This window comes from Brassica napus, unplaced genomic scaffold (assembly GCF_020379485.1).
Source record: "Brassica napus cultivar Da-Ae unplaced genomic scaffold, Da-Ae ScsIHWf_156;HRSCAF=284, whole genome shotgun sequence".
In the NCBI taxonomy this organism is placed as follows: domain Eukaryota; kingdom Viridiplantae; phylum Streptophyta; class Magnoliopsida; order Brassicales; family Brassicaceae; genus Brassica; species Brassica napus.
Window position 1 is genome coordinate 2,021 of NW_026014985.1, and position 24,322 is coordinate 26,342.

The 24,322-nt window shown below is 36.6% G+C and overlaps 5 protein-coding genes and 1 non-coding gene across 8 annotated transcripts; 3 read left to right on the forward strand and 3 right to left on the reverse strand.

The window, feature by feature from the left end:
• Nucleotides 1-1,170: 1,170 nt before the first annotated feature.
• Nucleotides 1,171-5,865, forward strand: LOC106401920 (ATP-dependent RNA helicase DEAH13). Of its 2 annotated transcripts, none has more exons than XM_013842538.3 (9): nucleotides 1,171-1,272; nucleotides 1,358-1,442; nucleotides 1,513-1,634; nucleotides 1,725-1,785; nucleotides 1,882-2,196; nucleotides 2,284-2,478; nucleotides 2,551-2,781; nucleotides 2,869-4,158; nucleotides 4,244-5,865. In XM_013842538.3, the coding sequence occupies exons 2-9, from the start codon at nucleotides 1,374-1,376 to the stop codon at nucleotides 5,672-5,674; spliced, it is 3,714 nt and encodes a 1,237-aa protein (XP_013697992.1). In that variant the 5' UTR covers nucleotides 1,171-1,272; nucleotides 1,358-1,373; the 3' UTR covers nucleotides 5,675-5,865. The 2 variants fall into 2 exon arrangements, with proteins under 2 accessions (XP_013697992.1, XP_022560552.1); XM_022704831.2 differs by having other exon boundaries at nucleotides 1,189-1,272; nucleotides 1,336-1,442.
• A 204-nt stretch (nucleotides 5,866-6,069) lies between these two features.
• LOC106401931 (probable carboxylesterase 11) lies at nucleotides 6,070-8,683 on the reverse strand. Its single transcript, XM_013842549.3, has 2 exons — nucleotides 7,622-8,683; nucleotides 6,070-6,868 (listed from the first exon to the last, which is right to left on the reverse strand). Exons 1-2 carry the CDS (start codon nucleotides 8,443-8,445, stop codon nucleotides 6,331-6,333), a joined length of 1,362 nt encoding a protein of 453 aa, XP_013698003.1. The 5' UTR covers nucleotides 8,446-8,683; the 3' UTR covers nucleotides 6,070-6,330.
• Nucleotides 8,684-9,347: 664 nt separating this feature from the next.
• On the forward strand, nucleotides 9,348-9,421 carry TRNAV-AAC. The gene has a single exon. It is a non-coding gene; the product is annotated as a tRNA-Val (tRNA).
• On the reverse strand, nucleotides 9,422-11,346 carry LOC106414422 (probable disease resistance protein RPP1). The gene is made up of 2 exons (XM_013855084.3): nucleotides 10,634-11,346; nucleotides 9,422-10,253 (listed from the first exon to the last, which is right to left on the reverse strand). The coding sequence occupies exons 1-2, from the start codon at nucleotides 11,221-11,223 to the stop codon at nucleotides 9,512-9,514; spliced, it is 1,332 nt and encodes a 443-aa protein (XP_013710538.1). The 5' UTR covers nucleotides 11,224-11,346; the 3' UTR covers nucleotides 9,422-9,511.
• Nucleotides 11,347-16,060: 4,714 nt separating this feature from the next.
• LOC125597875 (TLC domain-containing protein At5g14285-like) lies at nucleotides 16,061-17,072 on the reverse strand. Its single transcript, XM_048772372.1, has one exon. It carries the CDS (start codon nucleotides 16,828-16,830, stop codon nucleotides 16,078-16,080), a length of 753 nt encoding a protein of 250 aa, XP_048628329.1. The 5' UTR covers nucleotides 16,831-17,072; the 3' UTR covers nucleotides 16,061-16,077.
• A 6,377-nt stretch (nucleotides 17,073-23,449) lies between these two features.
• LOC106401948 (1,4-dihydroxy-2-naphthoyl-CoA thioesterase 1) lies at nucleotides 23,450-24,181 on the forward strand. Of its 2 annotated transcripts, none has more exons than XM_048772373.1 (2): nucleotides 23,450-23,693; nucleotides 23,784-24,181. In XM_048772373.1, the coding sequence occupies exons 1-2, from the start codon at nucleotides 23,559-23,561 to the stop codon at nucleotides 24,123-24,125; spliced, it is 477 nt and encodes a 158-aa protein (XP_048628330.1). In that variant the 5' UTR covers nucleotides 23,450-23,558; the 3' UTR covers nucleotides 24,126-24,181. The 2 variants fall into 2 exon arrangements, with proteins under 2 accessions (XP_048628330.1, XP_013698047.2); XM_013842593.3 differs by having other exon boundaries at nucleotides 23,454-23,684.
• The last annotated feature ends 141 nt before the right edge of the window (nucleotides 24,182-24,322 follow it).

Consider the following 24,322-nt stretch of genomic DNA (forward strand, 5'->3'; position numbering starts at 1 on the left):
TTTTCATATATTTGTGTTTTATTTTATAAAAGACTTAAAAATTTTATCTTTATTTATCGTATCTCATTTTAAATGACTATTTATGTTTAAAAAATTAAACTTTATTTTTTTAATGAATTAAGTTGGTATAACTCTGATAAATTAATTTTATTATGGGGTTAATATTTTAATTAAAAAATTATATACTTTTAATAAAGATTTATACTTTTCAATAAAAAATTCATATTTTTATGAATGCTTAAATTATATTAAGAAAAGAAAAAAATAATAATTAATAATAGTTGAAAAAAATTATTTGAACTTGGACTCAATAGCCCAAAGGAAAAATAAAGTGAGAATTGAATCTGATTTTTTAATAGGCCCAAATGTCCCAAGAGAGATTTGATGTGGGCTGAATCCAAAAATAATGACCCAATATAGATTTGTTATTAATATTACTTAATTGCCTTTAATGAAACATGCAATGTTAGTGAAGGAAAGGGCAGACTAAGGTAATTATGACAATATGATTCTGCTTTAATAGTATAGATGGCTATGGACTTATGTTTTGTGTAGAATTTATGATATAAGATTTTATACTACAACTGTAAAATTTTAGTTGTGAGCTTTTAAAATAAAGCATGATTGGTTAATAATAACATTATATATTAGATTAAAATTAAGTTTAAAATAATAAATAATCAAAACTTATAAACTAATTAATTATTGTAGAAACTATAAAATGAATATGATATAAAATTAACATATGTATGTGAACTTTTTTTATTTATACACTATATATATTTACATAGTATTTGCAACGTTTTGGTGGATTATACATGTAAAGAAATATAATTATTATATTTTGATAAGTGAAATATATTATTTTAGAAGAAATGAGATGTACATGTGTTTGTAGAAAAGAGAATGTATTTTTCAAAAGCAGTCGAGAGAATTTTTGGAAATTTGCTCTTTAAGTCCATAAAATAAAATAAAAAGTAGATATGGTTGTGATTTGTGAAATTGAAAAATTAACCAAGCTTGATAGCTTTTTATTTAATTTTAATGGAGAGACTAAAAAAGAAAACCAAAGCTTAATTTCTTTTACTGTTGTTAAGGAATTGTTAAATGGGTTATCTCCTTATCGGGCCGGCCCGTTTTGGACCCAAATAAAAAAAGGTTAAATTGATTCGTAAATATTCATCGCGCAGCTTTCTTCTTTAATTTCTCTTCCCAAAACCTAACGCCACCGTTTCCGGCGAGTTAGACCGGACTCCGGCGGCACAACCTAAGGTACCGGCCGACTTCTCTCTCCATCTCCTTTGCAATAATTTTGTCTTTAATGGATCCTAGAAGACTTTCCTTCTTATTCTTTCAGTTTCTCGGTGGCTAGCATGAAGGGAGAAGATTCCAATTTAGATATAATGCCTCCAAGGAAGAAGAAGAACACAGGACCCAACAAGGTTTAACCATAAACCCTAATCGAAAGTAATTAGATTTTTGCAAGTAGTGACTAAAACCTGTAATTAACAGATGAGTGATAAGCTCAATTTAAAGAAGACGACTTTGAGCAAATCTCAGAAACGTAAGCTGAAGAAAATTGAGGAAGAGAAGGAGAGAGAGCTCCTCTCTGCCAAAACCGCAGAGTTGTTAGAGTATGCTTTACTTTTACACACTTTTCTTCAGTTCCCAAATTTATTCATCATCTTTTGTCTTATATGAGTTTGGTATTGAGTTGGGTGCAGCAAGTATAAAATATCTGAGGATGTGTCTTTGCTTTTACAATCTTCAAAAGCTATTGGAAGAGTAAGCAAGTTTCTCTCTTTGTTGAAATAGTTTAGACAGTTGTGTTCTGTTCTGTTCTGTTTTGTTCTGATTCTCCTTTTTTTGTGTGTGTTTCAGTCTGATACGAAGCTGGAGAAACGTAGGAGACCAATGCAACTATCTAAAGCTGGTGTTTTGTCTGATGAACCTGTCAAGGAAAATGACGACTCTGATTCTTTTATGGACGATGAGCCTACCACACCTGAAAACCATCTCCCGACTCTTCAAACTGACTCTGAGCAACTTACTCATGCCAATGAAGTGATGATCTCTGCTGAAGAGGTCCATGAAGAAGATGAAACTAAGGTCCGTGAAGAAGATGAGACTATGTTTAAGAATCTACAGACAACTCGACGTGATGATGATGATGAGGAGGAAGGCTTACAAAGAATGGTTTGTCAAATTTTTGAAAATTCGGCTATGATGTGTGTGTTTGGTTTGATTGGTTTTTAATGGGTTTTTTTTTATAACGAAAAACAGGATGAGAGTGAAGATGTAACTCTAAAAGGACCTGCGTTTGTAGTTCATGTTTCAAGACCAGCTGAAGTTGAAGAGACCAGGAAGGAACTTCCTATAATAATGATGGAGCAGGAGATCATGGAGGCTATTAATTATCACCCCACCGTTATTATTTCTGGAAAGACCGGTTGTGGTAAAACCACTCAAGTTCCTCAGGTCAGTTGGTTTTGCCTCATTGTCTGACTTTTGGTCTCAGTGCTAATCCAATCCTGTTTCTGAATCTTTCAGTTCCTCTATGAAGCTGGTTTTGGTTCAAAGCAAGTCAGTTCTCGGAGCGGGGTTATCGGTATTACACAGCCACGTCGTGTGGCTGTCCTCGCCACTGCCAAGAGGGTGGCTCATGAGCTTGGTGTTCGTCTCGGTCAAGAAGTTGGGTTTCAAGTTAGGTACGACAAAAAGATTGGCGAGAACTCAGCTATCAAGTTTATGACCGATGGGATTCTAGTCCGTGAAATTAAGGTAATCATTTTTTTTAGATTCTTTTTTTTTCTCCCATTCTCAAATGTTATAAGATAATTTGATTTGTTTAAATTTCTTCTGTTGCAGGACGATCTCTTACTGAAGCGTTACTCGGTGATCATTCTCGATGAAGCTCATGAAAGAAGCTTGAACACAGACATTCTAATTGGGATGCTCACTCGCTCCATCAAAATGCGACAGGAACTCTACAGGGATCAACAGAAGCATCTACAAAATGGAGGCACAATAGCATCAAAAGACGTTATCTGGCCGCTTAAACTTATATTGATGAGTGCAACTCTGCGAGTAGAAGATTTCGTATCGGGGCAAAGGTTGTTCCCGAAGCCACCTCCGGTAATAGAGGTTCCCACTCGACAGTACCCGGTGACTATACATTTCTCCAAGAGGACCGACGAGTTTAATTATATGGGTGAAGCTTATAAGAAAGTGATGTCGATTCACAAAAAGCTACCACAAGGAGGGATACTTGTGTTTGTGACGGGACAGAGAGAAGTTGAGAATCTGTGCGAGAAGTTGCGTAAGTCTTCAAAGGAGCTTGTTGCTCAAGCTGCTAGAAGAGATGCGTCTGAGAAGGAGAAGAAACTGGAAGATGATGCTGATGGTTCGTTTGGTGGTGTTGACATGAAGGAGATTGCTGAAGCATTTGATGATGCCTCCAACACTCAAGACTACAAGTTTAACTCGTTTGGAGAAGATCCTTATGAAACTGGTAATGGTGAACATGATGATTTTGATGAAGAAAACATGTATGAGTCTGATGAAGAAAGCGACTGGGAAACAATTAATGACGACGGCGGCCTTGCGAGTTCACTTGAAGAAGATGGGAAGAAGGTTGATGCTCTTCGTGCAGCGTTTAAAGCTTTGGCGGACAAAAAAGGATCTGAATCTACTGAGACAACAACAACGTCCACTGAAGCAGAGGAGGAGGAGGAGAAGAAACCATTTACTCCAGGGAAGCTACGTGTTCTTCCACTATATGCGATGCTATCTCCAGATGCACAGCTCCGAGTGTTTGCGGAAGTTGAGGAAGGAGAGAGACTTGTGGTTGTGGCAACTAATGTAGCGGAGACTTCTCTGACCATTCCGGGGATAAAGTATGTGGTTGATACTGGCCGTGCCAAGGCCAAGAGCTACGATATCAAGACTGGTATGGATGCATATGAGGTTGATTGGATTAGTCAAGCTTCGGCTAGTCAACGAGCTGGAAGAGCTGGACGTACTGGACCTGGCCACTGTTACCGTCTCTACTCATCTACGGTTTTCAGCAACACATTTGAGGAATCATCCCCTCCTGAAATCACCAGAGTTCCTATCGATGGAGTCGTTCTTCAATTGAAGTCTATGAACATTCCAAAGGTAAAGAAAGGCCTCTGTTGCCAACTTGCCACCACTCTCAATGAACGTTCCTGTCCTGACGAATCTTTCTACTTTTTTTCTACAGGTTGAGAACTTTCCGTTTCCGACACCGCCCGAGCCATCGTCTATTAAACAGTCAGAAAGATGCTTAAAAGCTTTAGAGGCTCTGGACAGCGACGGGAGGCTAACACCGCTAGGGAATGCTATGTCTAACTATCCCATGAGTCCACGTCACTCGAGAATGCTTCTCACAGTCATCCAAATGCTGAAAGAGGCAACTAACTACTCCCGGGCGAATCTCGTCCTTGCGTACGCGGTTGCAGCAGCAGCTGCGTTGAGTTTAGAGAACCCTTTGATAATGCAGTTTGGAGAAGAGAAACAAAACGAGGATCATGAAGATGATAAGCAACGGAAAAAGGATCGGAAAGATAAAATCAAAGCTGCTCGCGACAGATTCTCCAACCCGAGCAGCGACGCTTTGACCGTAGCTTACGTGTTGCATTCCTATGAGGTCGCGGAGGATGGCCCGGGCCTCTTCTGCGAGACCAACGGCTTGAATATGAAGACTATGAACGAGATGTCTAAGCTCAAAGCTGATCTTCTGCGACTTGTTTTCAGATCCTCCGAAACTGAGAACCTTTACAAATGGACTCATGGGACTATACAAGACGTGGAGGAGTCATGGAGAAACGCGGCATCATCGAAAACTCCGCTTTTGCAGAAGGAAGAAGAGCTCTTGGGAGAAGCCATATGCGCTGGATGGGCAGACCGTGTAGCCAGAAAGACTAAATCCACACAGTACCAAGCGTGTGCGGTTCAAGAAGAGCCTGTTTACTTGCACCGCTGGTCTTCTCTCATAAACTCTGCACCAGAGTTACTAGTCTACAGCGAGCTCCTACGAACCAACAAACCGTACATGCACGGAGCGACGCGGGTGAAGCCGGAGTGGCTGGTGAAACACGCAAAGTCTCTGTGTGTGTTCTCCACGCCGCTCAAGGACCCGAAACCGTATTACTCGAGGGAGCTGGACAGAGTTTTCTGCTGGGTGGTTCCTAGCTTCGGTCCTCATCTTTGGGAGCTTCCGGCTCACAGCGAGGCAATAAGTGATGATATGTACAGAGCAGCAGTTTTTGGATATGCGTTGCTTCGAGGAGAGGTGCTGCCTTGTTTGAAAAGCGCTAGGGCGTTGATGGCTGGAAAGCCTGAAACGCTGTTGGAAAGAGAAGGTTGGGGTTTAGAGAGAGTTGGGAGTTTGTTGAAAGCGTTGAATGAGAAGAAGATTGATAGTTTGGGGAGTTTGAGAAAGAGATGGGAACAGAATCCGAATGTGCTGTACCCTGAGATTGAAGCTTGGTTTCAGAAGAAGTGTCGTCATCATGTTAAAGAGCTTTGGCAGAGAATGCTGCAGGAGGCTAAGGTGAACGTTCCTGGGAAGTTGAAGAGGTCGTCAGTCATCCCTATTGAACGTTCTGATGAAAAGTTGAAGAGGCCAAGGGCTAAAGTCTGTTTTGAATAAGAATCAGTAAAACATACAACTATGAAATTTATTGTGACGAGTGCTAATTTTGCATCATTTTTGTTGCAGCTTTCTCATAATTTTATCATCCATTTATTTGATTCTACAAAAACAAAAAAAAATGTTTAATCTAGTATTGTTTTAATTTCAGTTTGCACCAAAAAATATTTAAATTTAGACTTCTTTGGAGATATGATTCTTGTGTGATTTTTGTTAGATGTACATGACTTGTTGAAATTTCAGAGTGCTACTTAAAAGAAAAACCTTAAATTCCAACCTTATTCAGTTTAGGACTTACTAAGACCAAACAGCTCTAAATTGTTATGGTATATACACCTCATTTTTGTGGGTCTGCCTTTGGTTTGGTTCGGTTTTCCAAAAACTTGGTATGAGGATAAACCAAAAAGCAGGAACATTTGGTCAAGAGAACGTATAATATATAGTTTTTAATATACAGGAAATACCCTGTGACAACAAAAGCTTTGAGAGTCTTCACTCGACCTCATCGACACTTCTCTAAACTAATTCTACTCACACTGAAGAAGAACCCCACAACCTCGCTTGCCTTCCAAGTTAAAACTGTGTGAAACAACAAAACCGGTTTAGTTTTCGGTCCACCATTTTCATTTTGCTTCCTGGAGTTTTCCGGACGAATCCTAGTATGAGAACTCGTGACCACGTAGAGAGATGTACTTCTTAACCCAGATGGCAATATCTTCTGCACAAGCCTGAGCCTGTGGAGTCCTGAGAAGCATGTCTAGCGTTGCAAACTCGTGAACGGCGTCTTTGTACTCCAGCACAGGAGCATCCACGTTGACTTTTCTCAGCTCTTCTGAGTAAGCGATGGCTCTGTCTCTCATCCAGTCATGCTCCGCGACGATGGTTAGCGTCGGTGGCATGAATTTGAGCGGTGGGCCCCGGTCCGGAACGAGCGGGTTCGCTGCCGGGTGGTCCAGACTGAACTCTTCTTCTGGTAAGAAAAGCTTCCAAGCGAGAATGCACATGGGTTTGTCGTAGAAGTAGGAGTTTGCTTGTTTGATCTCGGATTGCGTGGGAACGGTGCCGATGAAGAACGGGTACATTAAGACTTGAGCCACGACCTTGACTGGGTCTAGATTTTGACCAGCTTCGATGGCTTTTCGGGATACGTAGTCTGCTATGTTGGCACCGCAGCTCACACCAAGCAGCACACATCTGAAGTGTCAAATTTTTTTGAGAAGTCACAGAACTCAGTAAGATTGTTTTTCACCTGAATCACATGAAAGCAATCATCTACAGACTACAGACACTTATACAAATACAAACATGAATTATTGCTCTGAACACTCTGCTGGGATCTAGTTTCTTCTATCCTTAGAAGTTCTTAAGAACCAAGACAACATTTATGAAAAGAAAAGTCAATGAATAAAGTGAAAGCCATCACTAAAATCGGGAAACATAGGAGGTAAGTAGCGTATGACATGAATCCCATTTAGGCATTTAAGGAATCTGAATCCGTAAGTATTATGTTTCCTCAAGCTTACTATCTCATCTCTAAGAGATTTCCGGAATTTAAAGTATCATCATGTTTACATATTGATCATGATGTACCAGGCCAAAGTTAACCAACGAAGACCAATTCAAAGCCAATGTATAAGATGTGAAGCAGCATAAATCCCCAAAGAAAGCGTCATGGTAAGGACCTATAAACACTATTGAGGTGAGATAGTGAAGCTAAACTCAGCACCAAGACCAAGAAACAACAATATATTCAATCAGCTACTTCCACAAGTAAATCACATATCAAAGATCATAAAAGGACATTGCATAGCAAAAGAACTCACATTAAAGGTTAGATTTTTAGCTAAAGAAACCAACCTAGGCAAGCACACACACACATACCAAATCATAAACAACACTTTCTCAGAGCTAACCAATGCAAAATGGAAAGACTTTGGTTTGGCATACCTCGAAGGATCAGCATGAGAAGCGAGCCAAGGCTCCACCAAAGAAGCACCAAAAGCATCAACCACATGCTTACTCACCTCTCCTCCTCCACCACCTCTCCTCAAACCACCACCCATCGACTTATTACACTCCGCGAGATTCGCCTGCTTCCCCAGCCACTGCAACACCTTGAACCCGTCCTCACACGCCGCGGGGTACCTGTTCTCAGGGGCGAGCCTATACCCAACCGCCAAAACAATAACATCACAATGCTTCGCCATCCTCCTACAGAAGAAATCATTCGCCACCGAGTCGTTGCTCCCACTCACCCACCCGCCGCCGTGGAACTGCAGCATCACCGGAAGCTTCCTGCATTTCCCGGACGATGACGGTGCGTACCCTCTGTACACCTCCTCGGACGATGAGGAAGCGGAGGCGGTGGTTGTGTGAGCGTAACTGCTTCTTCTAGCTTCCGACTTGTGAGAGGATAACGAGTTAGACGAGCCGTGGCTGTTTCTTCTGAGGAGAAGATCCGATCCGGCGAGGCTGTTGAAGCTTCGAGACTTACCGGAGTGGCTACCGGAGGCGGGGGAGAGGGCGGATTCGGGGAGGAAGATGCGGACGGAGAGGGAGGTTAAGGGATCGATGTGGATGTCTTTGGTGGCGACGCCGTCGGTGAATAAGGGATTCGGAGGGGAGACTGATTCTTCGGGTCGGGTCGTGACTCCGAAAGGATCCGAGGATGAGGAGGAGGAGGAATCTTCGGATTGGATCCGGTTTTGTAAACGGTGTTTTAAAAGGAACTTGAAGAATACACTGTAGAGCTTCACTCCAACGCTCGGCATTTTCCGGTTCCGGTTCCGGTTAAAGTCGGATTTGGAAGCTCCTTTACTGAGATACCGGATCCATGGAGATTGGGGTTGAGATCGAATCGAGTTAGGGTTTGTGGAGGATTGCTTGAATGTGGAGCTTTGGTTGAAGTGGAAAGATGAGACAAAGATGGTTAGTAGACACAAAATAAATAAAAAGCGAATAAGCTTAGGTGGGAAGAGTGACACTGTGAGATTATTAAAAATGTTAGCTTTTTGCCTTTTTGAGGTTTTAACTTTTTTTTTGTATGGTCGCTACCTCTTTAATTTCAGGTTGTAGGAAAACTTAAACTAGATGGGCTGTGGTGTGGGCTCATCGATAGAGATATATCCTCTCTCTCTTTTTTGGACTAGGACCGATATTCTAGTGGTTTGTCTGATATTATTACCTTCATTTTCAACAATATGATGATTTACAAATAAAATCCAGGAGGCAGAGATTGTGTACATCCTGTATACTGACCTGGAGACATGCATACCCCTGGTGTGAGAAACCAAGCATGGTGTTTGATTGTTCGACAGAAACCTGTCCACTGAAAGATCATCCTTGTACTTATCATTGTGTACTGCTTGCGTAGTCTGCATAGAAGGTTGTCACGACTGTGGAAGTTGCTTGGGTGACTGTGAACACAAGCCGTTCTGTTTTGCATTCAGCTGTGTGATCTGTCTGCTATAAGAAGAGGTCAAACCGGTTACCACAGTTGCTTTGAAGTCAAAACAAATGACTTCAAAGCAATTATAACGAAGATATCTGTTATCTAAAGTGAATAAAACAATTATATTTCAAGAAATTGAATTGAATTCAGAATATATTCTTTGTTACAAGTGTGTATGTTTTAACTAGTATTAATTTGGAAATGGCTGGTCACCTATCAAATGGTTTCGTGGTGTAGTTGGTTATCACGTCAGTCTAACACACTGAAGGTCTCCGGTTCGAACCCGGGCGAAGCCATTGATGTTTTTTGTTTTTAATAAAAATAAATAAAACATCATGTTGCTTCCAGATACTTTTTCCCAGACATGAATAAGCTGCTTTCATTTTTCAAAGTGGATCAATCTTATCAATCCACTCCTGCTTGGACATTCCCCTGAAATAAGAACCCATGATTTTCAGTCTCAAAGGAAGCCTACCAGCAATATTGCATACTCTTCTTGCAAGATCCTCATAACCATCTTTGGGGAACTTTTGACCAAAAGCAGCCATACAAAAGATTTGCATGGCTTCATAATCTGATGGCAAAGCCACTCTATAAACATAACCAATCCTAAGCGCCTCCAAAACGTCCCTATCTTGTACCGCGACGACAACCCGACTTCCAGGACCAAACCATGGACTTTCTTTCATCATTGCATCTAGTTGCACCGATCTGTCGACGTTATCAATAACCACAAGCACTTTCTTGCGTTTCAGCTTCTCTCTTTCAATTCTTAGGTTAAGAACTTCGTTGTCATTATGGTACGTTAGTAGAGACATAAATTCCACATCAGAAGACGCTGGTCTTGTATAAAGTGCGTTGATATCCTTGATATAGAGACTCACATTGAATCTTTGAGAAAGTTGTTTAAAAAGGAATCTAGTGATTGTGCTCTTACCAACCCCAGGAAGACCCCAAATGCCTATCATCCTCACTTCATCCGAATCTAAGTATAACAATCGTCTCATCTCTTCCAAATGACTTCCCATGCCAACTAAGTCGTAATTGAAATCAATTGATCTCCTGAACTGAGTCAGCTTTTTTGAAACATCAGTGGCTATATTCTCTACCATATCTGCTTCATTATCCCTGGGGTCATCAAAAGAAAATGAAAATCACATTGACTATATTCACTTTGGCTGGAAGTATATAAAAAACAAGCCTACAAAACTGTATGTATATAAAGTAGAAATATTTTTCTAAAAAATAATCTCATAAATTAACACATATCATAAGATTAATCTCATAAGATTTGATGACAAAAAAAAAAAAAATCTCATAAGATTTTTGCTATCCACATATTAATTTTTCATCACATTGTTGTGCCATGTACTTTTTTAGAAACCATTTCAATTTTGACTGAAGTGGATGATTGTCCCAATCACTGTCCTAAAAAGCGTTTTAAACGGTCGTCTAGACATGATATAAACCTTTATTGTAAGAACACAAAAATATCAAAAAGGACTAACCAGTTGCTTGAATGATAACCAGCAATTGCGGCTACTTCTGCCAAAGCTACTCTCCATCTCCTGATTTCCTCATTAGTTTTCCCTGCACAAGTTTTTCGAAAAACCTTCCCAAAATCTCCGGTTTGCTTGCGTATATCAGATGGATCCACCTTATAGAAAACCGCTATCACTATCTGACCAAACTCTCGCCGGCACTTCATAATTTCCACCAATTCATCAAGACACCATTTTGAAGAAGCATAGTTCTTGGAGAACAAGACCACCGCGATTTTAGATCCTCTTATCGCCCTTACAAGTTGAAAAGATATGGATTCTCCTCTCTCCATCTCATTGTCATTGAATTGCCTGATTCCTTTTCTCTCAAAGCCCTTTTGAATGTGACTTAAAAAGTCTTTGCGGACATCTTCACCATGGAAGCTTGGAAAGACATCATGTGTCCAGTTATTGGACAAACAAAGTGAAGGTGATGAGAGGCGTAATGAAGAAGAGGAAGAAAAAGAATCGTGTTCTCTATTTTCTTGATTGGATATATAGAGTGCTAAGAAGCCTATTCCAGTAACAAAAATGGTACGGAATAAGGAAGAATCCATTAGTACGATGGAAAGAGGATGCCATTCCTCCTATAATAAGGAAAGATAAAACATACAAGGCTCCCATGACATAGAACGTTGACTCCATTAATAAAAATAATTCACCAATAATATGATGTTTCGTGGACTTTTTGGGCGACAAGTCAGGTTTTGTGGCTCTAATTCAATTTTATTGCATTAGGAACAATTCATGGGTCAAATTTATTGGTCATGGGCAAAATAAAATATTTGTAAAAACAAAGTACATAATTTCCACAAGAGAATATTGCTAAAATGAGTCTTCGATCTTCTTTTTGGGTTCGGAATCAACCTGCATTATTACCAAAATATATGGTTCATATTTTTCTTCCACCAAATTTCAAACTAAAAACACAATATATCTGATGTGAAAAAAACACAATATATCTTATTTTGCGTTTAAACAACATGATTGCTTTTAAACCAGTATATGAGAAAGAAAAATATATACGAGGGAGAGGGAACAATGTTATAAAACAAAATTGTAAAATGACAACCACTATGGTACCAAAGTAATAATACATTTTATGTTTTAGTAACGATTGGTTTGAAAATTTTAATTCACTAATTAAGTTTTTATGGTTCTTTCAATAGTTTGACGTAGCCAGGTGGTTTGCATTCATCACTATCATCCCTGATCTATCTAAGTACGGCAAAGCAGACAAGAGACCAAATTCGATTACACTATTGTCTTTTGTAAAGGAAATTCATACATAGCTTTGTATTTTTATAAATAAATAAATTTGATCAGGGTTTCAAAAAAAAATTGATATCATCAATAGTATCCACAACCAATAGTTGATCGGTTGGAGTTTGGTTGTTATGTTCTGGCTAATCTCTTTCCACTCCAATAGAGAGAATACAATTATATTTTATTGATTGGTATTTTTACACTGAAACTTCCCACACCCTAAAATTGCCATATCAGTCAAAAAAAACTTCCCACACCCTAAAATATTTAATTGCTTGTTAAGAGCAAATGCTTTATTGGGCTGGTAATGCAGTGGCTTTACTAGCTACATTGCCTTTACACTGATTGCAAAACCATCTCCTAAATGAAAACTAATTAAACAAATGAGAACATAGTTCTACAGCATGCGATAGTGTGTATATATATTGTACTGTTGTAGTTTGAGGTTGTTAGTCACCTTGTTAATTTAGGGGGCGACTGGTTTTCCCGCTACCACCCGCAAACGCATCTTTTGCGGTTGATAGCGGTTGTCGGCGGTTTGCAACAATCACTCAAATCGCTCTAAACCGCTTCAAACCGCTCCGAATCTCATAAATTCAAAAGCTGGCTCTAGCTAGCGTTTGCGGTTGCGGGAGGATAAAAAAAAATTTTTTTTTTTTTTTTTTGACAGCAAACATTTACAGACTCATGTAGACTCTGTAAACCAATGTGGTAACTCTGCGTCCATGTGCACGACGAAAGACGGTTGTTGCCGAGCACTACGTGCCAAGCTATCTGCCCGTTTATTTTCCGTCCTAGGAACATGAACAATATCTGAGTTGATGAAGCTTCGTCGCAAAAGCTTGATATCTTCCAGGTAGCTTTCAAATGCTGGCCATTCCTCTGGTTCCGAAACCATCTTCACCAATTGAGAACAATCCGTCGCAAACGTAACCTGGAACTGCCTTAAATTTCTCATACATTCCATTGCCCAAATTAAAGCCTCTATCTCCGAATGAAGGGGTGAAAGGCATGCCCTGACATTCCTTGCTCCTAATAAACCATCAAAACCTGGTAACGTACTAAGCCATCCTTGTCCTGAAAATTGGTCCTTATCTTTCCAAGAACCGTCTGTGAAACACCATCTTCCTGTGGTTCCTATTTCCGGCCTGACCTGTAATTCATGTGCCAATCGATGATTGTTAATAACATGTGCCTCAGCCCACAGCGTTGATTCAACTTCGGTTAATCGAAGCGTTTCCCTTGGCTCAACATCAAGGTTACTAAACACTTTGTTGTTCCGGGCCTTCCAAATATACCATAATATCCAAGCAAACTGATGATCCTCCATTTGTGGGTTAACTCTCCAAAATAAATGGTCCATATTAGCAAAAAGAGCCCATTGGGAAAAGGTTTGGATTTGATGGAATCCTCGAAAGTGCCCACACTTGGCGTGCTGGGGGACATTCGAAAAATACATGGTTTATTGATTCCTCCGGGTCTCCACACCGGGCACAGCAAATGTCGCCTTGTATTCCTCTCGCTTTGAGATTTTTCTTTACCGCTATACAACCGGACACCAGCTGCCATAAAAAATGCTTTAACTTTGGGGGACATCGCACTTTCCAGCAGAATGCTTTGAGAATATCTACATTGGGACCAAAACACTCAGGTGGTTTCTCCTTATCCGGATAAATCCTTTCCACCTGATACCCTGATTGTACCGTGTATTTCCCATTCTTGGTGAAGTGCCATCCACTCTTGTCTTCCATCTGATTTCTACTCAATGGTATACTCTCAATTATTTTTACATCTTGTGGATCCACCAAATTCCTAATTGCCTGTAAATTCCATGTTCGGGATTCCGAATCAATGAGAGAATCCACTGTGAGGTCCGGGTAACTATTATGAAGGTTTTTATTAGCTGGTCTCGGGCGAGTGGATGGGAGCCAGAGATCATTCCATAATTAAAAATTTTCTTTTTTTTAAAACAATATATACAAAAGTAAAATATTTAATAAAAATTTAAAATTAAAATTATGAAAATATTAAAATATATCTTTTATATTTTAATTAATATTATAAAATTTTATAATAAAAAAAATTTCAATAAATTTTCAAAAATTAAAATTATAACTTTCTAAATATAAATTTTATATTTATTATAATTTTATGATTTATATATTTTTATAATTATATTAAAATGTAAATATTGTTAATTTATTATTTGACTGTTACCGCATTTGGTTGTTAACCAGTCATAAGTCACCCGCAAACGCACCAATTTTTAACCGCAGTACCAGTCGTACAAATCTCTTAAAACCGCTAGAGACCGCAACCGCCCGCATCCACAAACTCCCGCAACCGCAACCGCTGCGTTTGAACCAGTCATACCCTTAGTAGACTATTGAATATCATATAATCTCTTTCAAACTCCGTTATATAACGGCATCCTGATTGCATAGTTCAGATTAAGACGTTTCTTGTTGTCCGCAAACATATACATTACGGAAAGAACGAAAAAAAAACATGAAGATTTCAGCGTAGTCTCCAACATTCACTTTGAACATGACATATAAACGAACAAAAGAAATGCTGGCTTATGATTTAATAAAATGAGATGATGCAAATATGTACTGTGAGAGAATATAAATGGTTAAAAAAATCTTTAGGGGGTTATTGGAACATGGATTTCTATGAAATTTGATGATTTGAATAGTTGAGAGGATTTTACGAGTTAACTAGATTTAACAAATTTTGTCAAATACTTTTACATAGATTTTCATTACTTGTGTATAGAATTCTATTGATTGTAATTAACTTTTAAAGTAAGAAATTAAGGGTGGTAGAAAAAAAGAAAGAAAATCATTTCAATTAAGACAATTCTTAAACAACTTTAAAAAAGTTTTTGTCACAAAAAAGATCTCAAGAAATAAAATGACCAAAAAATTTAATTTCTACTTCTTACTTTAAGATATATAAATAATAAAAAATAATAAAATATTTTTTAATATAATTTCGAAATATATGTTTTAAATTTGATTTTTTGTAAAAAAAATTGAATTATTATTTTGAAATGTTTTTTTTTTAAATTCGAAAGTGCTTTTTAAAACTATTTTTTTATTTTTATTTTAAATTTTTAATATTATTTTCTATTTTTTTAAGTTGTGAATTGTATTATGTTAAAAGTTGTGATTTGTATATTATTTCATTCTTCAATTTGAGTTTTTGTATGTAAATGTATTTTATAACATTGATTTCAAAAATCTTATGGGTATAGATGATATTCTCAAAGTTGAGTACTATGAGTAAAAACAAAGAAAATTTACATCCCAATAACAATAGATTTTAATAGAATCTTAAAATCAATGAAAACTAAACTTTTCCAATAACAAAGGATTTTGAGTGGAATTTAAAAATCATCACCCCAATAACAATGGATTCTATTTAGATTTTAAAAATTCACAAACCAATAACAATGGAATCTCAAAATTTAACAATTCTTCTAGAATTCTTTGCCCAATAACCCCCTCTTAGTGTAGTTGATTTGAAATTTGCATTCTCTTCTAGAAGGAAGGTCATTTGAGTCTTAGTTTTCAGCATGAATTTTGGGATGCCAAGCATGGACACTAGTTATTAATGTTCTATTAATTATCTCTATATAATAAAATTAAAATATATTATTGATTTCACTAGTTCTTGTCATAATAGAACAAAATATGATTATGTCTTATCTTGAGCCACCCCCACTTTAAACAAGTTGATATCTTCTTAACCAGGTACACGCATAAACATTTTAAAAAGAAATTAGCCGTTCTTAAATATCATTATACAGGATGTTGACAAAGTCAAACCCACATTTTTTGTGCTTAGACTTGGTGGTTATCACACAAACATTATCAAGAACACTAAAAAATATCATAAAATTTTGTGGTATATTAAATTTAAACTCTGAAATAAATGTGTTGGGTACATCTGTCATGATTCACGAACAATATGGATATGCCTAATATCATTTTTCGACCCAATGATATGCAGTGTATTAGGTGTTGTTTATGTGGGGTTAAGCTCCAAATCAACGGATATGATTTGATCGGGAGATATTAATTACTTTATGCTAAAAATAGAGAAAAATCTGAGATACGGAAAAATCAAAAGTACATTTTTTATTGAATCTTTTTAGCAATTTTAGAATTTCTTTTTTCTTTGAAGAATAGTACCCACAAATTCCGAATCCAAAGAACACTAACGGAAACGGCAACGACAATAACGACGGTCCACGACACCCAAACCCACCTCGGTATGACGTCATCAGCCCCTCCACTGACGTAAAACCACGTCATCTTAACGATAAGCAACGGCGCGAGAACGCACCTGCAAACACTATACGACGCGTAAAACGGCACCGTAACGAAACGGTGCAGACTCACCGCGAGAGGAGCGTCGGGGCCGCGCGCGTCCGCGAGTGTCCACGAGTTCTGGCACGCGCTCGTGGCCTCGGCGACGATGAGGAGCGCGAGGAGAGCGCACGCGCCGTGGGATACCAAATACCGGCACGTGAGGAAGACGAAGAGCACGGCGGCGTGGTGCGCGGCGAAGAGCGCGTCTCCGCCGGCGGGGGAGGGGAAGACGGCGAGGTGGAGGAGATCGGCGAGGAAGTAAGCGGAGCTGAAGTCGAGGACGGAGTTTTGGGACGGAGTGTTGGGGGAGGAGAAGCCGCGGTTGGGGTCGGAGAGGAGAGCGCGCGCGGCGAGGTAGACGGCGGAGACGCCGTGGAGGAGGGAGATTAAGCAGCTGGAGGCTAAGGGGCGAGACGCTGGGCTCCATCTGCGGAAGACGTATAAGTAGCCGAGGAGGTAGACGAAGACGAAGACTGAGAAGAAGAATGGCAGATCCTTCAAACTCGTGATTGTCTCCATCACTGACGAAATATCTTCTTGAAGCTCTTTAAAAGTCTATGCGTGTGTCTGTGTATATATATAGATGAGATATATTACGAGAGAAGATTTGACCAATGGAGATGGTTGAGGTTTGTTTAGAGAAAAGAGGTTAAGTGTTGGGGGAAGGATTACACCTAAAACCGATGACGTTTTAAGATGATTATTCTCTAAAATCCTAATCTTGTTATGACTTATGAATGGGTGTCATTCACGTTTCCTATTTCAATTTGGAAATTAATTTTGTAGAGTTTATTTTAAATTGTAGTATCTACCAGGCTAATCTTCTATTTAGTGACCTTTTAAATTTTGTTTAAGTGTCATCATCATATTCAGTTTCATTAAAAAAAAACGACTTGGCTTATTAAAAAAATATGACGTGATTTTAAGGTAAACCTAATATGAACAATTACATTAAATGTTGATTTATATTTTTGATATTTTTTTATATATGGTATTAATTTATGCATCATCAGCATTAAATAATATAATAGTAAAAATATAATAATATTTAAAAAAAAATTGATATGCTATTTAATTATATGTTTTTAATAATTATACAATTTTCTATTACTTAAAATATTCTTCTTCAAAATTGTAACTAAAAAAAATTATGCAATTTTTACAAAAATTATAATTTATAAATTCATAATCCTAATATTTTCTTTTTGATATCTACAAATTCTAGAAATACTATTTAGTTTTGTTCATTTTTTTCATAATTTTACAATTTTTATATCTAAAGATTTTTCTTTTTTAATTTTTACTATTGGTTTAGTATATTTTAACCCAAAAATAGAAAAAAAATTTATCCAAAATTATAATTCTAAATATATTTATACATATTTATTAATAAATATTATTAAAAAGAACAGATTTTCTTTTATCTTAAATTTTATGTTTAATGAAATCAAAATTAAAATATTGATAAAATAATAAAATCTAAAATATTAATAAAAATATTTTTAAATACAATATAATTTTAATTTTTTATTATTGTACATGGTACACGAAAACAACTAGTTCTATTTGATTATTATACTTTTCTGGATAACTATTATATGAACTTCATTATACGTTAATGAAGCTCCATGCTCTGCTCATCACGTTGAACCACAAGGTGAAGAAGGTGTCATAGTTTCCGGCAGTTGGGACGGGCTTGTCTGCATCTCAGATGCCAAGTCCAATTATTACTATGATCCAGCCATGGGACGGTCTCAAACCCTCCCTCTTTCCATGTTTCAGTGACAAGTATTTAGACAATAAAGACAATCCTACTATATAAAAGAAGCTAATTTGAAGGCCAAAGAGGGATGCCACATAGGTAAAAAATTCTCCTACTATATAAAAGAAGCTAATTTGAAGGCCAAAGAGAGATGCCACATAGACAAAAAAATTTCTCACCAATCATTTTGCCATGTCATCACGGCCCAACATTCATCTTGCAGCAAGCAAAAGTTTAAGCTCATTCTTATTATTTTTCTTGAGGTCCAGTAGTCATCTTGCAGCTTCTTCCTCGCGAACCCTAGGCGCTTCCTCTGACATCAAGTTCTCGAAATCGATTGTCTATCTCCCTCCTCCGGAATAACGCCTGTATCAATGAAAAAACCGAGCCCAACCTTCAATGCTCCTTAATCACCCTTCAAGACAAGTGGCTGTCACAGGACCATCCACTTCGAAGATGCTGTTTCTTCATTCCTGGGAAGCTTGCAACCATGCCAATGGAGACATACTGTTTAGCTTTCTGATATAAATCAATCCAGTATTCATCGCTTATTATTGTTTGTTCACCATATAATAGGCATGCTTCTTCTATATATTGACTAAAATAGTACTTTGATCTTATCTATAGGGTACAGTAGCACAAGGTTTCATTGCTCAAAACCGTCTCGAGTGATATGAAAGTCGGCTCAAGCATGGCACCATCTACACACTCCAACAGCAAGGCTATGTTCCGTGTAGCTGATCAGAAGCGTGTTATTTGCTTTAAACACGACTCTGTCCTTTCAGGGCCTAAAGAAAATAGTCTCTCCAATTTTGTCAGACCGATTCAGAACGCACTCCTTTACAGATTTTGAAGCCAATTGTGATCTCAGAGGTGATCTTCATGGTGAGTTTAGCCCAACTCCCATCGACTTACTTCTCCTTGCAAATTCACACTATAACTCTGTCTCTGTTGTAGATGTTCTTGGCCACCTTAGGTTGGTTGATGGTCATCCTCTCTATCCATGTCAAGTATTATGTATTACGTAAGGCGCAACTTTCTGGAAAGTATTGGCCCATTTGCAGCTTAAAAAGTAAGAAATTATTATTAATGGCTTGAAGTGTAATATAACTTGCAGTTCTTCAAAGGTACACTGTCTTATTTTCTCATACAAAGAAATCAGTGACGCTATGTGTGGTTTTGATAGAATTCTTCAGATCAATGAAGGTGGTTTTGGTAGTGTTTATAAAGCCATCATTAACTATCCAACTGCAACTGGCGGAGATTCTCATTCTGTTCCACTTGCTGTCGCTGTTAAGAGATTCAAACGATAAAGTCAATAGGTATGTATGTCATTGGTTATGCCTTGGTAATGAAAACAATAGTATTCGAACTTTGTCCAATAAAAAGGTTTACGTTTGATATTATTGATCATCTGTTTCTAATAAAAGGGCACAAGCAATGGCTTGATTTAATTATTGGGCGTAGTTAATGACTTAAACTTAGTGCGTCTCTTAGGATATTGCTCAGAGGACACAAAGATTTTTTTGCTATGGAAACAAAGGCTTGAGATCATGCTCCGTGCAGCTCAAGGATTGGCTTATTTGCATGAACTCCAGGTAAATCAACAAAGAATCTGGTTTTACAACAGACCCTTTTCATTGTTTTATACATTAACTAGATGCATGTCTCTTGACCAGGTAATATACGGAGACTTCAAATCATGATACGTTTTTTTCGATGATGATTTTAATCCAAAATAATCAGGCGTTGGTCTGGCTAAAGAAAGGTATTGGAGATAATACTCAATTTGTTACTGCAGTAAGTAACATGTCCCCCGTCTCTCTTACAAATTTAGAATATTATTAGTTACTTCTTCAACAAGTAACCAATTCACATTTTCCGTTTTTCATGATTCTCTCAAGAGAGTACCAGAAGAAACGACTATGCATCTTGGGAGTATGTAGAACCTGTCATCACAAGAACCACATCGATGTAAATATCTTTGGATTTGTTACGTACAGGATTATTGCTGGTCTTCGCACACTCAAGCGAATGAAAAGATTCTTTTGGAAAGGATCAAACTATTTTGTGTTCATATATATTATATAATGTTTTGGATTGATAGTTGACTTTAAATCTATGAAACAAATATTTTTTATGCTATGGTTAGCAGAGTGGCTAAAGAGAAACCCAAACATCGCCTTTGTCGTGAAAGTCTTTGTAAGATCATTTCGGAATCAAATTCCGAAGATATGAAAAGTTCTGTTGGAAAATTTACTAGAAGGGTTATGAGAGCAAACATGATTATTTTCTATATTTAGAATAGTAGAGAATAATTATGGTTTTCTCTACCTTATTTTACAATACAAAACGATATGTTAAGTGTGCATTAATAAGGATATTGCATCAATTATTTCTCACCTAAACTCTCTATCTCATCTATTTATTTTGAGAGTGTTTCAAAAAGTCTGAAAGACTCGCATCAAAAATTCTCAAATCAAAGAGTTTATATACTGTATTCTAACCATTTGTTTTGGAAATAATTAAATTACTGTTTTGGCATTAAAGGCTGCCAAATGGTACCTATTTCGCTATCATACATACGAACATACCAATATGAAAATGTATATCTGAATATAAACGCTGCTAATCTAAACCAAAAACGTAATACTTTTCTAATAAATATTTATTAATACAATAACATTTTTATAAAGATACACACGCATCATTACCTTTTTTTTAATTAAACTTTGTTTTTTTTCTATTTTTGGTACAAATGTTAAGAAATACAAAACTATGTTTCCTACGAAGGTTGAAGAAATCAAACATATCTTATGTTTATGGAGAAATTTGAAATGTTCTAATTCTTAATCTAATTATTTCTATATAAAACCAAATTCTAAATTGTGTGTTACAGCATTAAAGCAACTGTAGATTTGATTTTCCGCTACAAAGACACTTACGCTGAATACATTCTCTAATCAAAATGAAACTTTTTTTAAATACAAATCAAAATGAAACTAATAAGTACATTCACATATAAATACGTCAATACTGCTATACAAAATAAATATAATTACAAATTATTATTAGTTGAATTTTAGACCACAAAAATGTAACTCTACCAAAAATACAATAATATGTTTTTTATAAATATAGATTTATCAATATGGTTAAGTTACAATAAATTACGATTACATGCTTTTATAATGGTTTGAGAATATACGTTTACACATTACTACACTATTATACGGAGAAAATAGTTAAAAATATATAAATAATACACAATATAGTATTACGTTTAATATATGTAAATCACACGTGCACCCATCAATACTTGAGCATCAAAATAGAAAAGCAAAATTATGTTGTTAGTCACAAACATCCATCTTATTATATATATAAGTTAAAAGCCAACTTAAAATTAACATGTATAATATTTAATATAAAAGAATTGACATGAAATATATAATAACTATTCTAAAAGTAAAATAAAATCTTAAATAACAAAAAATGTTTTAGAGAATGTAACTTTTTTTAAAAAAGTATTAATTTAAAGAATCATGTCTATTAAATTAATATAAAGTAGTACACAAAAAAATAATTATTTATATAAAATTAAATTGCTACCAGTGCAAACTTATTGGAAAGCTAACATCAAACAATTAAAAAAACAAATTATAATCGAATCTAAACAACACTCAAAATTATTTCAATAAAATAGTGAATGTATTTATGTTGTACCATGACAAACTGTAAAATAGTTTGTATTATAGATTGTTTCCTTGATTTCAATTTTTCATACAACAAATTTCATTTTCAAAATTTACAGACCAATAATCCGCGCGTAGAGCGCACAAGAACTTAGTGTTACATAACAAAACGATCTCCAACACGTCATCATGCGAGGTTTTCGATTTTAAGGCCAAGGAATAAAGATACGCCCTTATAGGGTAACCAAATACGAAGGGACCAACAGTTGCAAAGGGATGTGCTTATCTCAAAGCTAAGAAGGTGGTTGGCTCAAAGCGCTTTCATCCTACTCCCCAAGTTTTGGATGGTCTTTGCCACACTGAGTTCATTCTTTATTTCCAGAATCAAAGATTGATAAAACTACTAGTCAAAGCTCACTGATTAATAGCTTATCATCTCAAAAAGAATTCATCTAGCTACAACAAATAGTAAAAATAGATTCTTACACAAATAATGATTAGGCTAAACTAAGGACAAGTATACGGACCAGTGGAAGCGTTTTCTCGCGTGCTTTTAAAATGATATCTGCAAACTTGCTCACAGTGCAGCTCTATATTGCTTCTCAGATGAAGCCGGAGTTTCTAATATATTTCCCGAAGCATAAACTGTGAGATACTCACTTCATGACTTAAATAAAGAAACTTTTTTTCTCTGCATCTTACCATCATGTTGACCATCTGATTCATCAGAACTAGGCTTTTGCTGAGAAGAAACATCCATCTGCTCAGGCGCACCAGCAGATTCTGTAATAAATAAATACACCAGAGGTACAAACTTTAAATATGTATGATGTATCCAGTGAAAGTAATTTTGCAACCAGCTGCAGTCGCATACATCTATTACATTTCTTTACTGCGGCTAACTATAGTTGTTCCAGCAGAGTAATAATATATAGTAATTAATAGGGGAGATAATCCAGGAAGCTGAGTAACACAGAGCAATCAGGTTGTAGAACGAATAAACAAATCCTCTACTTAGAGCATGATTAATAGAGTTTCTTAGGGTGAGGCTTTTATCGGAATATAAGAAATGTCTCTTAATTTTTGATTAAAAAAACTAAGAATTGGCTCTTAGTTTTTTTAGTTAAAAGTTAAAAGACGGTTTCTTATACTCTGATAAAAATCTCACCTTAAGAACTTCCATTAATCATGCTCTTATAAATCTAAAATGTTTTAAATACTCACAACTTCCTTCAAAAAATTCATCTCTTTGCGCCACAGACTTGCAGTTTCAAGCATCTGGAAGTTTTTTAAATACTCACTATATATATTTTTAAAATACTATATATATCGGTAGAATAGATTAATTAATGTTTGTTAATTATCTTAAATATCATTAAATATATAATAAATTAAAATAAAACTTAAAAATAATAATAACTAAACTAATGATTTATTTTAAAATTAAACAGAATATGACAAATAAACAAATTAATTTATCATATAATAGTATAAAATAATATAATAAATAAGTTTATTATGTGCCACAAACGGGCCTTAATTTAATCTAGCCCATTAGAAGGGATCAAGTCCCACATTCGACCAAAACAAAAGATTCGAACAGATAAGAAGCCTATCGGCATTTGACATTTGGACCAGGGGGGAGTGGGCCCCCGCTATCACTATGAGTTTCAAAAATATTCGACCAACAAGACAATTCAACCTATCCTACCCACTTTAGTCCCAGCCTCTGTTATTATCAAACTCCTAAGAAGACACTCACCTACCTAACCCCACCACAGATCGCACAAATGGATTCTGAATCGTCCAAAACCAAAGCTTTAGCCCTTCCGCTTCACATCTTAGGCTTCGAGATCGATGAATTATCTACAACACGTGTCACTGGTCGTCTTCCCGTTTCTCAAATCTGCTGTCAGGTTCTCTTTGTTCGTCTTTCTTCTTCCTCTTCAGTTTGATAATCAACCCTTTTGCTTTTTTGAGAAATTTCCTTTTTTTTTTTTTTGCTTTCTGAAAAGCCTTTCAAGGTGTTACACGGTGGTGTATCTGCTTTGATCGCTGAGTCTTTAGCAAGTATAGGAGCTTACATGGCTACTGATCTCAAAAGGGTCGCTGGAATTCAACTCTCGATCAACCACTTAAAGACTGCCGATCTTGGAGACACTGTATTCGCCGAAGCATCTCCTGTAAGCTCAGGCAAAACCATTCAGGTTTGGGAAGTCAAGCTTTGGAAGTCAAGAAATGATTCGGAGAACAAAACCTTAATATCTTCCTCTAGAGTCACACTCCTCTGTAATCTTCCTACCCCTGGTCACGCCAAAAATGTATCGGACCCACTCAAAATGATCTCCAAATTGTAGACTAAAAGCTCTCTCTATACTTATATATATAAACGGATATGAGTCATTGTATTTTATCTTGCTAATGGCATTTTTATTTTCACTTGTATGGAATTCTAAACTTAACCCTTTTGATGATGATAATAAGCTAAGACTGACAAAAAAACCGTCAGCTGTCGCTGTCCCTGATCTGCAAGTTCTACTTGAATATCAAGTAT

What these genes read in the sequence shown, in the direction of transcription:
- LOC106401920 (XM_013842538.3), top strand. Translation starts at nt 1,374, where the DNA reads ATGAAGGGAGAAGATTCCAATTTAGATATAATGCCTCCAAGGAAGAAG. An exon ending in AGAACACAGGACCCAACAAG is followed by an intron (nt 1,443 to 1,512) that starts GTTTAACCATAA and finishes TGTAATTAACAG; the next exon opens with ATGAGTGATAAGCTCAATTT. An exon ending in CTTCAAAAGCTATTGGAAGA is followed by an intron (nt 1,786 to 1,881) that starts GTAAGCAAGTTT and finishes TGTGTGTTTCAG; the next exon opens with TCTGATACGAAGCTGGAGAA.
- LOC106401931 (XM_013842549.3), bottom strand. Translation starts at nt 8,445, where the DNA reads ATGCCGAGCGTTGGAGTGAAGCTCTACAGTGTATTCTTCAAGTTCCTT. An exon ending in TCTCATGCTGATCCTTCGAG is followed by an intron (nt 6,869 to 7,621) that starts GTATGCCAAACC and finishes TTGACACTTCAG; the next exon opens with ATGTGTGCTGCTTGGTGTGA.
- LOC106414422 (XM_013855084.3), bottom strand. Translation starts at nt 11,223, where the DNA reads ATGGATTCTTCCTTATTCCGTACCATTTTTGTTACTGGAATAGGCTTC. An exon ending in GGTTATCATTCAAGCAACTG is followed by an intron (nt 10,254 to 10,633) that starts GTTAGTCCTTTT and finishes TGATGACCCCAG; the next exon opens with GGATAATGAAGCAGATATGG.
- LOC125597875 (XM_048772372.1), bottom strand. Translation starts at nt 16,830, where the DNA reads ATGGAGACAATCACGAGTTTGAAGGATCTGCCATTCTTCTTCTCAGTC.
- LOC106401948 (XM_048772373.1), top strand. Translation starts at nt 23,559, where the DNA reads ATGGATTCTGAATCGTCCAAAACCAAAGCTTTAGCCCTTCCGCTTCAC. An exon ending in TCTGCTGTCAGGTTCTCTTT is followed by an intron (nt 23,694 to 23,783) that starts GTTCGTCTTTCT and finishes CTTTCTGAAAAG; the next exon opens with CCTTTCAAGGTGTTACACGG.